This window comes from Mytilinidion resinicola, assembly GCF_010093595.1.
Source record: "Mytilinidion resinicola strain CBS 304.34 unplaced genomic scaffold BDZ99scaffold_6, whole genome shotgun sequence".
Classification (NCBI taxonomy): Eukaryota; Fungi; Ascomycota; class Dothideomycetes; order Mytilinidiales; family Mytilinidiaceae; genus Mytilinidion; species Mytilinidion resinicola.
Window position 1 is genome coordinate 834,547 of NW_022985442.1, and position 13,363 is coordinate 847,909.

The 13,363-nt window shown below is 52.8% G+C and overlaps 5 protein-coding genes across 5 annotated transcripts; 3 read left to right on the forward strand and 2 right to left on the reverse strand.

Moving 5' to 3' along the window:
* Nucleotides 1-154: 154 nt before the first annotated feature.
* Nucleotides 155-1,416, forward strand: BDZ99DRAFT_558164 (uncharacterized protein; the record flags this gene model as incomplete). Its single annotated transcript, XM_033727224.1, has 2 exons — nucleotides 155-234; nucleotides 269-1,416. The coding sequence occupies 2 exons, from the start codon at nucleotides 155-157 to the stop codon at nucleotides 1,212-1,214; spliced, it is 1,026 nt and encodes a 341-aa protein (XP_033579263.1). The 3' UTR covers nucleotides 1,215-1,416.
* A 2,471-nt stretch (nucleotides 1,417-3,887) lies between these two features.
* On the forward strand, nucleotides 3,888-4,999 carry BDZ99DRAFT_461034 (uncharacterized protein). Its single transcript, XM_033719519.1, has one exon. It carries the CDS (start codon nucleotides 3,916-3,918, stop codon nucleotides 4,870-4,872), a length of 957 nt encoding a protein of 318 aa, XP_033579264.1. The 5' UTR covers nucleotides 3,888-3,915; the 3' UTR covers nucleotides 4,873-4,999.
* A 1,297-nt stretch (nucleotides 5,000-6,296) lies between these two features.
* On the reverse strand, nucleotides 6,297-7,722 carry BDZ99DRAFT_264432 (uncharacterized protein). Its single transcript, XM_033713826.1, has 3 exons — nucleotides 7,441-7,722; nucleotides 7,265-7,380; nucleotides 6,297-7,177 (listed from the first exon to the last, which is right to left on the reverse strand). The coding sequence occupies exons 1-3, from the start codon at nucleotides 7,612-7,614 to the stop codon at nucleotides 6,436-6,438; spliced, it is 1,032 nt and encodes a 343-aa protein (XP_033579265.1). The 5' UTR covers nucleotides 7,615-7,722; the 3' UTR covers nucleotides 6,297-6,435.
* Nucleotides 7,503-8,805, reverse strand: BDZ99DRAFT_461035 (uncharacterized protein). Its single transcript, XM_033719520.1, has 2 exons — nucleotides 7,815-8,805; nucleotides 7,503-7,701 (listed from the first exon to the last, which is right to left on the reverse strand). The coding sequence occupies exon 1, from the start codon at nucleotides 8,420-8,422 to the stop codon at nucleotides 7,832-7,834; it is 591 nt and encodes a 196-aa protein (XP_033579266.1). The 5' UTR covers nucleotides 8,423-8,805; the 3' UTR covers nucleotides 7,503-7,701; nucleotides 7,815-7,831.
* A 2,145-nt stretch (nucleotides 8,806-10,950) lies between these two features.
* BDZ99DRAFT_264473 (uncharacterized protein) lies at nucleotides 10,951-11,804 on the forward strand. Its single transcript, XM_033713827.1, has 3 exons — nucleotides 10,951-11,045; nucleotides 11,123-11,150; nucleotides 11,443-11,804. Exons 1-3 carry the CDS (start codon nucleotides 11,032-11,034, stop codon nucleotides 11,665-11,667), a joined length of 267 nt encoding a protein of 88 aa, XP_033579267.1. The 5' UTR covers nucleotides 10,951-11,031; the 3' UTR covers nucleotides 11,668-11,804.
* The last annotated feature ends 1,559 nt before the right edge of the window (nucleotides 11,805-13,363 follow it).

A 13,363-nucleotide genomic window follows, 5' to 3' on the forward strand; every position in this document is an offset into this window, starting at 1 on the left:
AGTCACCAAGAAGCAACGTGCTAGTGCTCGTCCCAAGCGCCAGCAGCCCGAAGAACTCCGGTCAAAGTAGGCTATAGACAACTTCACGCCCCTGCCCTGGGCCGATCTAATACCAGTGGATCCGAATTGCAAGTTTCCAGCGCTAGACCGCCACATGGAGGAGATCAGCAGCCAGATAGACGCCGCCATCTTTGCGGTCTCGGCATTCGCCGGCACATTCATCAATGCCGCCGCGTGCGTCTGCCTCCCTGTTGTGATTCACTGGCAGGTCTACAGACAGCTTTTACCAAAGCTGTGCTTTTCGATGTCGGGGACTCTTTCTTTCGTCGACATCAATCGCTACACCTGTGTACCACCCTTGTCTAGCGACCTCGATTGCTTCCAGCAAGTCAACGCGTCCACTATTTGCAGTCTTTTGGTATCACAGTTACGTCTCTATCAGCACGACCGCAGTACCACGAACCCATCGTTCGAAACAGATGCAGTCCACAAGCACCGCTAATAACGTCACAACCCTCCGGCAGACGAGTACTCCAGCCATGGATCTAGCTCCTGGCCATACTTCAAAGACGATTCCAGACAGCACAGCACGTCGTAATGGACAGGAGCTGCCCTATATGCCAACACTAAATGCAGTGGCTATTATGCTCATTCCTCGTCAACCGGTCTTCCAAAAGAGTCGAGAGAGGGCGGGGACATCAAATACAGCTTCAGCCAGCTCAACGACTCCGACACAAGTGGCTACGCTAATGGCAACGCCGGCAATGCTCGACGCTCACAGTATGTCGACGCTGCTTTCCACAGAGCAAAAAGAGATCTTGTCCTCAAAGCCAGCAGAATACATCGACCATGCCCTCGGCAGCGGAAAGATGCTGCCTGAGTATCCTGAACGACAGGTTTCTATTCATGACCGACAAGATATCAGGGCGCGAGCTACCATGATTGTGGCATCACGAGCTCGAGATTTGATGCGCGACCATGCTGCTCCGGCCCCATCATCGCCTAAACATCATGATACCGACGAAACTAGGCAGTGCACCAGGACCGGGATCTGGAACAGCATTGTCCAAATAGCCCTGCGCCCGTACGATTATGATCTGAGGGACTTTGGTCTGAACAATCTTACGGCTCCAAAATTAGAAACCGACCAATTCTTGGATGGCAGACCGACCCACTCTAGGTCGTATGCAATCTCTCAGCATATTGCCTGCTAATGGTACGTCGTGACGAGCAGTGGCGAGAAGAAATGTCTAAAAGTTCGCACGCCAAGCGTGCTAAAACCGTCGGCCCCCTCATATTCAGGATGGCCCGCTGCGACTGGGCCTCATTGAGATTCTTTCCACTGGAGGACGGCGTGGAGCCTGAACGGCTAGAGGAAGCCTAAGAAGCCGTGGACACCCTGGACCTCTCAAGATAGACTTTTGAGATGTCGCTAGAGGAAAGGCTACGCCGTTATCGAAGTCTGTGAGCGATATTCACACCTCGCCTGAACAGTTAGTCCATCCAGAGCTCATTATCTTGCCTGAACAGGAGTGGACCGAGGCGGTGTTCCTCCGTGGTCTTGTGTCAGCATTGATGGCAAAATCGCCAGTTGTCGAAGGGCCCCCAAGCTGCCACTGTCAGAACCACGCAGCCAAGTTGCATTCGACGCGATGGCCACCTACCTGCCGTGCGAATAGAGTAAGAAGACGATCGTCGTTGACAACACCGTGTTTATTGCTCCACCTACAGTGTCTAGGACTGCGGTGTGGTCTCTGGGAAATATGACGAGTTGGCGAGGGGTAAGCCTCACCTAGACAAGATCTGTAAGGGTCTTGAGGAGTAGGGGAGCTCGCGATGCTTCGGCGATGATGTTTAGATCTTGTTATTACCAGAGCGTTCGCAATAGGGGCAGATAGATAAGTGGAGTTCATTTCTTCTTGGGTAAACAGTTGGCTGGCTAAATGGTTTGATGTCTTTTGCTACTCTCCGATATCCCGAAAGACTTTCAGTAGGGTAGCATTGATCAAGACCCGATTGAAGATCACAAAACCTTTACGTCTCGATTTAGTCTTCTTGCATATGCATGAGGTGGTTCACGTGTTCAAGTAAGTTCGCAGTCAGTCAGTAGTGTTGCTTCAGTTTGAAGTGTCAGTATACAGCCGGAAGCAAACTAGAAGTTTTCCACGCTTTGCGAGCAATTTCTTCGTGACTCTTTGTGTGAGTATCTTATATAGAAGGTAGCTATGGTAGCGTTTTTCCTTTATCTAGTCTCGTATGCAAGCCCCTTTCTCTCATCACATAATCACCTTTGGTGAATTTTCTTGTTAGCAAAAACCTATAATGTAAGTCCACTTGCCTACATTCACCGGTAGGCATGCAAAGAATGCCTTTTTAAGCCGCTCCATGAGCTGACTTTGATCCCTTCCATCAACATCGCCCTCCACTATCCACGTCTTCCTTCCAGAAATCTCAACAGGCTCCACCAACTTGACACTTTGACCATACTCATTGCCCGTCATCATTGCAACTGCCTCACGCAACGTCTACTCAGTTTGCTGATTAGCTATGGGTTCAGCGAGAACGGCGCGTCGTTCAAAGCGAACTTCAGCTGGGTCAACAAACGCACCGGTAACCCCGAGCCCCCTTCGATTAGCAACAAGTCCAGAAGACATCACGACGCGGGGAGAAGCTGTTGGCAACACTGCCAGAAATCATACTCCCGAAGAGGGTTCTGGTGGTTCTACCACCGAAAGCCAATTTGGCACTCCGCAATCTTCGCGACCCCCAGGCTCAAGATCTCCACTCTTCAATCGGAGTCCACATAGCGGTGCCCAAACCCCCCTCTTATTTCCACTCGGTGGCCAGACCCCCCTCTTATTCCGACAATATCCTCCTGGTTCAAGCCCTCCGATCTTCTTTCCCCCGACAAACTACGTTCCCCTTACCAACCGCCTCTTGCACGACCTAGATTCGCTTCCTAGTTCAAGCCCTCCTGGTTCAAGCCCTCCTGTTTCAAGCCCCCCTGGTTCAAGCCCTCCTGGTCCAAATCCTCCGGATTCAAGCCCTTCAAGCCAGGTTTCGAGCCCCACCCTGGTCAACTCCACGCCAAGGCCCCCACTGTTACCACCATATCAATCCTCAGCGGGTCGTGAGTCGTCAGGTTCGGAAAATCATACGGCCTCGTCGACGTTTCTTGAAACAGGCTCGCCTTGCGTACGTCTAGGAAACCTCTTTGGCGAAATGGACCAATCACTTCGCTCGGCGGCCGGAGAATCTGACCCCGATATGGATACGGCACGTGCGGTAGTAGGCTCTCCCTCTGGTGGACAAGCTAGTGCTTCAACAAACAATCGTGGCCTCGACATTTCCAGTGGCCTTCGTCTATCCACCTTTGAGGTCGACCACTCTGCCTTGGCCGCAGAACTCGAGTCCCGTGAGGTTGCGTCAGCAATGCCGGTAAACACAGAGGCTTCGGCGCCCACGGCGAGCGCCATCAACAACACAACCACACCAGGCGAGTCTGAGAATCACCAAGTTCTCACGAATAGGGAGGCAGTAGAGATCGCGATTCGGCAATTCGCAAGCATGAAGTTTTCAGAGACTGTGAGGCATCTTGACGAATACTTCCCCAACAACGTTCCTGAACACCTTCGACCGGCGTCGATGGAGCTCAAAATGTGGGGTGAATACGTCCTCACTCCCTTGGACGCGGAGTATGCTCAACTGCGGACTCTTTTCGACCGAAATCACGGCTTGGCCGATAGATCACGAATTTTGGAACTTCTTCGCGCCGCGGTCATGCATATACGCGACGAGTTCAGCAAGCCCCGAGAGAGAGGACCTGCGCTTCTCACTTCCATGGTGGTCCCGTTTACTCCCTTCCACACCGCGCTAGGACAAGACGAGATGGATACGCTCAATAAGATACTGGCCATGGAGCAGTCGGACCTTCTAGCTCTTCGCCCTGAACAACGCAACGCGGCGGTCACTATCAAGCATGTCGGCGGTCCCGCGATCAGCGAATTCATACGATATGACAAGATCATGCGCCAGGACAAGGGCAGGAATGACGGATCGCCGCGGAACGAGAATGAAGTCCATTTGATGGCGTCGAAGCTGGCCCAGCATGCTGCGGCCGCCCTCAAGGTCTCAGAGATGCAACTCCAGAATCTCAAGCAGCACCAACACATTCAGGCGCTCTTCCACGGCAAGCTGCTGATGGCCAAGAACTTCATCAACATGACTCGAAAACTCCTCGCTAGCCGTGATCAGAATGCGGGACAGCCAACGACCGAAAGCAAGACGGACCCAGAACAAGACCACCATTCCGTGTCCGTCAACACCGTGGCGCTTCTGCAGAAAGCTTACACCTTGAGCCCCGAAGATAAGGCTATCCTTCTTGACATTTCCAACGCAGAACTCAACATGCTACCTGAGTCGCAGTGGGTAAGAGTTATGGTGCTGCGCGGGATTATCACCAAAATGGATGAAGCACCTACAGACACAGAAGCAGAGCGCACTGGGTCCTTCGTTGCAGAGCCCACTGAATCGTTCGTTGCAGAGCCCACTGAGTCGTTCGTTGCAGAGCCCACTGGGTCTTTCGTCGCAGAGCCCACTGGGTCGTTCGTTGCAGAGCCCACTGGGTCGTTCGTTGCAGAGCCCACTAGGTCGGTCGTCATTGTTGGGGTTTATGTCTTCCTAGAGATGTGCAAGTGGATGCCCTGCGAGTGGAGCGGCGAGATCATCGTCGTCGACGACACGGTATTTATCGCTCCGCCATACACTCTCGAGAGCTGTGCAGGGGTCTCTACTAAGCCGATTGTTGTGGCTTATGTCAAAGCCCGTCTTGAGGAGATCCTTGAAGCGCTCAACGAGGTGTCGTTGAACTAGGTGCTTCTTGGGAAGGCTGAGGGGATCGGGTTCAGAGACGTGAAGGTTTTCCGGCCTGGGTGGCATGGGCGGAGTTCTTTAGTGTACTACCCTAATACTTCAATACAACTGTCGGACTCAAGTCCGTATAAACCTGAACGCTACTGTTTGAGGCCCTTTAATGCATTTTCATGAGCCTTGAGGTGATCGTTTAGAAAAACGTGAAAATTCGCTACGCCGCCTCAGACGGTGTCATCTACTAGTACTCAGAGGCATATTAGTATTCCAGCCCCGCGCCGCGGAGTGTATGAGACGTGCTCAACTAACGACAATAGAGTAACTTGTTCCCCTTCGCATATCCATTATCCCTGACTGTATTCCAAGCTTAAGGCCCTTACAAGGGACTGTCAGACCTCCGACAAGATGCGGCCGCAAGGCTACGCGATGCAGCCACTCCGGGGTTTCCTATGCATCGTATCCTGCCTGCATTTTTTTTTTTAAATATACATCTCTTTCCTACTAACGACTACCGTCCCCTCTTAGCATTCCCACAGTTCTTTATCGTCGCTTCCTTGTCTACGTAGCCCCTGAGGAGTGCATTATCCTCCCAGCATATAACCCTACGATTTCCAAGGCTATGGTAAGGTATCGACTTCGTTGGCGGTGTTACAGAGGGCGCCGGTGGCGTTGGGAAGTGAAAGGGGTTACGCGTTTGACAGGTGAAGGGGTCTACCGTCTATGCAAGCATCAGGAGGTCAGCAGAGGCTGGGAAGTCTTAGATTCTGAACACTTGGCCATAACTTATTGGCTGATCCGCTCCTTGTTGCTTTACAGCTACCTCCTAGACAGAATTCGTCGTCGTCCAAGTCGTGGTCGGGTTGAACACTGTCAGTGTTGAGACCGGGCAATGCCAAGGGGACCAGCCTTTAGATACCGGTAATGAGCAGGCCCTGTGCTATGCCGTACCGGCTCGTTTTGGTCTTTGACGTCGTACCTAGGTCTTGAATGAAAGTGCTGGTATGTACCAAAAGATAGCTAGATGTCTTGACTCTTTCAGAACTCGCGCCCTCGGCTTTGGGCTCTGGCTTTTCGCCACCAGCGAGTACGCAGATCCAGTTGTCATCCACCTATGACGAGGAATACTCTTTCAATCACCTGTTCCACTGCATAGTGGCGCAGAGTCTGATTTTCGTCTGTCAAGCTTGGCATATCGGCCTCAGAGTAATGATTGGCAGCTTTCGTCGACGCTGTAAGCGTTTTTGAGGCAGTGGGTCTTCGGCTGTCAGCGATTTGAGTTTTACCGTCATATTTCTAGTCGGCGAATCGAGCTCGCAATGTAGCAATTTTTCGTTGTATTTGAGCGAGTGATAGATACCCCCGTGGCCTCTTGAACGAGTGCTGAGCCCGTTTCTCCGTCATCCCACGTCCTCAAATCGAGTCTTTCTGCCAAACAAACACCTCTTCCAACCATGCAAAAGAAAGACTGAATATCTGTGATTCCACCTTCTACCCATCTAACGCGACAGCAAACGAAATGTTAAAGATATAGACAGGAAAATATCGAAATCTACCTCCGATCCACGCCTACTGGCTCGAGACACTGTCCCAAATACCTCTCTCGACCCTCTGTAGCCCGTCTGTTGCCGGGAACGCTGCCAGCGTCTTCCTGAACTCCTCGATCCGCTTTACCTTCATGATGCCGAGGACCTTTCGAAGTTCTGCGAGGAACCAGCCTCGATCCGGCATCACGTTCCCGCAGGACTCGATGCACACCACCAGCACCCAGACCATCGGGTCTAAGCAACGTCTACGGGCCCATACGTTATAATTGCTTTCTACACTGAGTGCAGCTCTGATACGGCTGAAGATAAGCCTGATTAAGCTCGCGTTTGCCTTGACGCTCCAGCGCTCATCGCCCGTATGCACATGGCGGAGTGTGGTACACAAGAATAACTGCGCGGCGTGGTCAAAGACCTGGTAGAGAGCCTCAAGCTCGGGGACGCGGACAACGGGCCCCTCTTTGCCCATCCACGGCTGCTCGACGTTGAGCAATAGCAGACGGTGCTGCGACTCGAAGTAGGCGTTGCTAACGGCCTGCATGTTGACGTCCTCGCGGAACTCGGATGTCGTGGCTAGTCCAATCTGGTGCAGTCGGAGTACGAGATCATACAGGAAAGAACTGCTCTTTGGCATCTTCTTCAGAGTGCGCCAGGCACGGATCGAAGAGTCGTCTGTGAGGGCTAGTGGGAAGGGTCGCGTGGAAGGAAACATTGGGCAAGGGAAGCTGGGAGGCGCTTCGAGAACCATGGAAACGCCGTAGCTGGCCCTATTCTTCGGAGTCAGTGCAGTTCGAGTTTGAGAAACACTACCCGGGTGGAGAAAAATGATGGCCAGCTAAACAACCATTACTTACCAGGTGATTTTCCTTTGCAATTCAAAGTCCAGCGTCGATACGCCTCCTCTCAGGTCCACAATTCGTATCAAAGCCTCCAAATGACGCTTAGCTTCGTCCCATTCCGCACTCATAACCTTTTTGCGTAAGCACAGATTAGCATAATGCATCCCAAAGCTGAAAGGGACAAGGCTTACAGATGCAGTAGCGAGATTGCTCACCGCAAAAACGGTAGGTTGCGCCACATTTCTGCCAACGGCTTGCAGGGTCTCAACTACGTTGCGCATAGCCTCGCCGTGCGCGTGCAGCGTCTCCATACTAGGCGCTGGCTGTTGCGCCATCCGATCACGCAGCACGGATGCAATGTGCATCAAGCTGTAGTTGGAAGCTTCGTCGGGAGGGATCGGCTCCCAGACAAAATCGAGCGCCCATATTCCCGGTCGGTGTCCTGTGCAAAGGTACCCTAGTCAGTTCCTCGTTCAACAGTCCATTTTGAGACAAGGGCGTCACTTACCGGGCGTTGGCCGAGGGTGGATCGGGACATTCTGCAGGTCTACTAATGTAAGTATAGGAATACAATGTCGCACATTAGCGGTCGTACGTACATGGACTCGGAACTGTGCTCTGCGAGGATCCTCTGCGGACGCTCCCGCTGAGGTTGGGGCTCCCGGCGCCCTGGTAGCTGGCACTAGACGCCCACATCTGCTGCTCCAGCGTGCTGGGAGCACTGGAAGCAACGGAGCTCTTTCGGGACTGCCCTGGAGGAGGACTCTCCCACGACTTCGATCGCTTTCTTCTACCCTGCTCTTCGGGTGAGACCTCGACAGAAAGGTACTCAGAAGGAGGAGAGCTCGCGGGGGTTTGCCCGGCTCTGCGCTGCTGTTGCTGTTGCTGTAGGAAGTTGCGCATAACATGGCTGCGGACCGTTTTCAACTTGCGCTTCGAGGTAGCTGAATCTTCCTCTCCAGTGGTCGTAATGAATTGATACTGCGTCGAGGGTACGGGACTGGGGCGAATCTGGAAGTCGGTCGCTTGCATCGGCGGGCTACTTGCAGCAGTGAATTGCAAGTCTTGAGCGGATGCGGAAGTGGTTGGAGGTCCCATGAATTGGTAAGAGAAATCGTCGGGCATATCGAAAGGGCTCTTGCCGGATCCGTCGTTTGGGTTTGGTGAAGCCATAATCCGAACTTGCTTCTTGCTGATACGCCTACGCACGGGTGGTCGGTGGTTGACGGAACTGTGGCTGGAGATCAGTAACCTTTATACCAAGAGGTGGGAAGGCATACATCATTCTGGGCAGCTAGTAGATCAGCGCCACCCCCAGGTACAGCTGTGGATGAGTCTGCGAGGGTGTATAGTAGACGGAGGCCCTAGAATCATAGGATTCACGCTGGTGCCTTCAAAGTTGTGGAGCTTTCGATCCTATAGGGTTCGATTGTGTCCAAATGTAAAGAAAGCCCCCATGCTGGTGTTGCGGCTGATGGTTGGAAGTCATTCTTTTAGGACCTGCCGGCGAGATAGGTCACCGCACGGGCCGGCCCCTGCGGGCTTGCATGCCTGCGGTTTTGCACTCTTTGCCTGGTGCATGTAGCCATGCGCCATAGGCCGTTAGATGCATCAGGGGCCAGCTGTGGACGGGGTAGGCCCATCTGGCGCGCATGGGGCGATGGTGTGAAGCGGCACGGGCGTGGGCGCACGGCAGACGAAAAGCTCACCAGCCACACGCACGGCCGTCGCTACGCCACAGCAGGGCGGGAGTGATTGGTGCATCGTGGCTCTGGGGTCCGAGTTTCAGCTACAGGGGCGTTGGACATTTCGCTGACAGGGCTCGATTCGATTAGGCGAAAGGATGGGCCCCGGCTTTGATTGGAACCAAGCTTAGTCGGCGGCCATCCCATCCAAATTAAGCGTGGGGATTTGGAATGTTGAATATTGGCGGTGGAGAACACGCCAGTCTATCTCCTCGCGGCGTTGCATTCGTTCCTGAAAGGCCCCATATCACCCTATGCCCGCGTCGGTCAACAGACGAAGCTTCGTCCCGTGAATCCGCTTTAAAATGACGCTGAGGAGACAGCAGGACGCGGCTGTGCCGGCTGTTCCTGCGACGTGCAGATGTCGGTGGGCCAAGCACAGGGGGCATCGATTCCGTTGACATGGCAAGCAACATCTCGATGCCCAAGTACTCGATCCCTAAAACCCGAGACCGGGAAGCACTCCTATGTTCGAAATTAGACTCTGGCACACGACGTAGGGCTGGCACAAGGGCTATTCATCCAAGGAGGAAACTAAATAAAGACGCCAACAATTGGCTCGTAGGATGAGCCAATTGGTGCGCAAACGGACTAGACAGCGATCACAAGATTGCACGGTTCACTTCCTAATTAGCAACGGAGTGCCATTTGCTCACTGCGCCCCATCTCGATGCCCCCCTCACGGCTCCTCCTGCAAGAACAGCCGACCCATAAATGCCAAGCGAAGCTAAACTTAACTTCCTATACAAGCAAGCTGCAGGCATTGGACACTGAGCATTGAATCATATCGCCCGATCTCAACACCGCGATGGTGGACACTGGACGGCTTCTGACTCCACTATCACTTCCTAAGCTTTCACGGAGCTCCGCGGCCAGGCACCGAGCGTCTCTCCCCAAATATCAGTGGCCTAGGACGCAGGGAATTTGGATGTGGGCTCAAGTAACAAGATCCGGAGTGATGCCATGGCTCTAAAAGTGTCTCTCGATGGCGCGCTTGCCGCAGATCAGAATTAATAGCGGTCCGTCTTCGCGCAGTTTCGTACGAGGGTTGATGGTGTCCTGGTGCTAGCGTAGAATAACCGATTCGATGTCGACCCCAGTTTCTTCCACGATAGAAGCTCTGCACTAGGGTCTGCTTGGTGTCCTCATTTCCACAGTTCTGGTGATAATGCGGGCGAGGGAGTGGGCGGACACGAATGCTGATGTCCGTCGATAATCCTGGAGTCTGATTGGCCACCCAGGATTTACTTCTTTGGGATACGCTAATGCAGGACATGCCCCGATCCCTGCCGCAGCCACACCTGTCTCACCGCCTCACGTGCGCTAAGCGAAGGCGAGCCCCTGCGCCACGAGCCAAGGTGTGGCTGCAGGGCTAGAAGCAAGGCTGGAGAGAACCTTGGAGTGGAACACCTGGCGTCATACATCGTGTTCTCACCTCACCGTAGACCAAGCTTTTCAGCCGCAGGCAATTCCTGCTTCTCGACCATTTGAGTTCTGACATCAGCCACACCCCACTGCACGGCCACAGCGGTTCACGACCTCGCAGCAGTTGCAGCATCACCCCTCCTAGTTTGATATCAGTGACTTGGCTACACCCAAGCTTTCGATAGACTTCCTTCCAGCCAAGCTCGTCCGCCTCCACCACGTCAACCGCTTCCTTCGTTGCCTCTTTGGATTCATGCTGGCGGTGTGGCGGCATTGTGCATTTCTTCCTGGGTCAGATAAACTCTCCACGAAGCGGTCACGATCCCGACAGCCGATCGGCGCCACTGCTGTCAGCTCGGGTTCGCACGGCCACAAGTTTACCTCAGCCAGCCTTTGCTGAATCAACTCGGCGACCGAGCGCGAGCAGCTCGCGCATTGGAACGCATGCGGACTAGCGGTAACCATGCTACCGGGACGGTAGAACTTCAGTCACCGTCTCTCTTTTAGAAGGGATTCATTGAAGCTGAAAAGTCCCAATTGAGCCCGCTCAGCGAAGCAACACAGCTCTCTTGTTATCTAGGCATCAGAATAGAAAGAGTCACAGCATCATTAATGAGTCAACGCGGGTAAGCTACGCACCGAGGTGTCAGTATAAAGAGTACCCTTTTACCCCCTCATTTTCACGTTGCTTAGGCATTCATAGACACACATTAGGAGAACTCGGTGCCGGTGTAAGTAATGCTCATAGATTTCATTAAGTGGAACTTGGGCGAGCAATTTTCTATCGTGGAATGTGCCGCTAGAATGGCGCATCCTCCTGACTCGCCGCTGTTGCCATCGAAGAAGCTTTGAGAAAACGGTGAGTCTCTAAAGAGTAAATGAACAAGAGCAAAGAAGGGAACTTTCATTAGTACAGCTGACTGCTAGATCATGCGCAGCGGCAAGACATTTCGTGGTTACTTCTTTTTCTCATCTCGATCGAGGATTTACCTGTTCAATTAACATTCCACTAACGTTTCACAGTTGCGGCGGACTATTGCATTCACTAAGCTCCTCGGGAATACGCAACGGCAGTTAGGGGCCAGAAGGCCGCCGTTTGAGCATATTTACCCGTTGATGCAGCATAGCGGGACCCGTCCCATCGAACCAGGCCGTCGCAATGGTCTCAACATGACATCCCTGCCACGTGCGGCTGCTAGATCCATTCATTTCCCATCTTCCAGCCCCAAATTCGGCCGACGATTATGAATGGTCCCCCGGACTTTCCGTGGTGGAAGCGAGGCGAAGGAGCGAAAGGATTGCATCGGCAACATGCCTCATTACTCAGTCCTCCTTTACCAGACCTAACAGGGAAACTTCAAGCCGCAATGCTGCGCGAGTGGTGAGACAGGAAAGTACATACGGTACGCACCAAAACCCGAGCATCCGCCTCACGTACCCGGGTGCCCGGCTACCGGGGCGCGGGGGGCACACCCTTCAGCTACTGAAACATGAGCCTCACCGGTCAGGAAGAAGTTCGAGGCTACAAGCCCACGCGAGTCAGTGTGGCTAGTGAGACCTCAGCCTTACCTACAAGGAATGAGAATCTTGGAAACTTGAGGCTAGGTAATACATAGCAGCCTTGCAAATCGACCCAGTCGACCGCTGCTGTGGCGGTGCAACCTAGAGAAAATGTGGAGTGCATTACCTAGGGCTGAGGCTGTTGTCTCACCTCACTAGCCACAACTTGCCTATTTTCAGTAAAGAACGATTACATGCGTCATTTTTATTCAGGTATCTCGACCACTCTTTCCGCCCGTCTTTCTCTGCAGTTAAAGCAAGGTCATTGGCGATGACAGACGGATTCCTTCCTTCGTTCTAAAAAGCTCCCCGATACTATTTGATGTATTCAACGGCTAACAGATTACGCTAGGCCTGTAGAAGGAGTTAGGGTACCTTTTGAAGACGATCGTAAAGCGCTGAGCTTTTTAGCTTCGGCTACAGTAGGTAAGGACCAATTCTCATGTATCAGTGCTTAAGTACATACCGATACCCAGTCATCACACCTTCGCACTAGTTTTACCAGAGTACCTTTTAGGTTTAAGCTCTACGCCAGAAAGAACTACGACACTGCCATCCCAACGGCCCCAACAGTTTCAAAGCTAGCCTCTCTAATGACAGCCTGAACCTCTTTCCTTATCGGTTTCGCCCACTCATAGCCAGAACAGCAAAGAAAATGACGTACAACTCTCATCTTTACCGACCCGGCCCTGCCCTTCCTCTATGTCACTGTTCAGCTCTGCTCCCTGCGCCCCTCCACGCACGTTCACATGCATGGTTCCAATACAACATGACGCGGGCATTGAATGACAGGGTTTCAGAACCACCGTCCTAGTTTCCCATCTTGCTGAACGTTCTAGATACCCGAATCTCCTGTTTCGCTTTTCCTCTGCCCCCGTCCGTCCACTTTGCTTCCTCACCGCGTGATCGTCCCTCCCTCGCCTTCTCTCCCTTCCCTCCCTCTCTCATCCTCTCTACTCCCCTCACACACGAATCTACCCTATCCCTTTCCGAACGTCATTGAATGCTGTGCAATATGAAACGAGTATAATAATGTAGTATGATGTAACAAGTGGCTTTCTCATGTCTCGGGCGCATCACGGCGTCTTCTTACGAACTTCTTCGTACATTTTGTGACCCGACCCAAAAATGACACGGCCCACTCAACACCGAAACGAGGCCACCACAGCAATATCTAACATCTGAGAAGGCCTAACTTTTCGAAGCATGCAGGACTGCATCTCTCAGGCCCTTCGAAAATTCCTTCCAAGCATGCGAAAAGGAAACGAAGGGAGTTCGTATCTGATCTAGACGATAACAGCTGTCGTTCATAGAGCTAGCTTTTATATGTTGAAGTGAATTCTTGCTTGCATTCGACCTTTGATTGCATTCGAGAGACAAGACC

Coding starts and splice junctions, on each gene's coding strand:
- BDZ99DRAFT_461034 (XM_033719519.1), top strand. CDS start 3,916: ATGGAGCAGTCGGACCTTCTAGCTCTTCGCCCTGAACAACGCAACGCG.
- BDZ99DRAFT_264432 (XM_033713826.1), bottom strand. CDS start 7,614: ATGCACATTGCATCCGTGCTGCGTGATCGGATGGCGCAACAGCCAGCG. Junction 7,381..7,440: donor GCAATCTCGCTACTGCATCT/GTAAGCCTTGTC, acceptor TTACGCAAAAAG/GTTATGAGTGCGGAATGGGA. Junction 7,178..7,264: donor TTGCAAAGGAAAATCACCTG/GTAAGTAATGGT, acceptor TCCGAAGAATAG/GGCCAGCTACGGCGTTTCCA.
- BDZ99DRAFT_461035 (XM_033719520.1), bottom strand. CDS start 8,422: ATGGCTTCACCAAACCCAAACGACGGATCCGGCAAGAGCCCTTTCGAT.
- BDZ99DRAFT_264473 (XM_033713827.1), top strand. Junction 11,151..11,442: donor TAGGAGAACTCGGTGCCGGT/GTAAGTAATGCT, acceptor AACGTTTCACAG/TTGCGGCGGACTATTGCATT.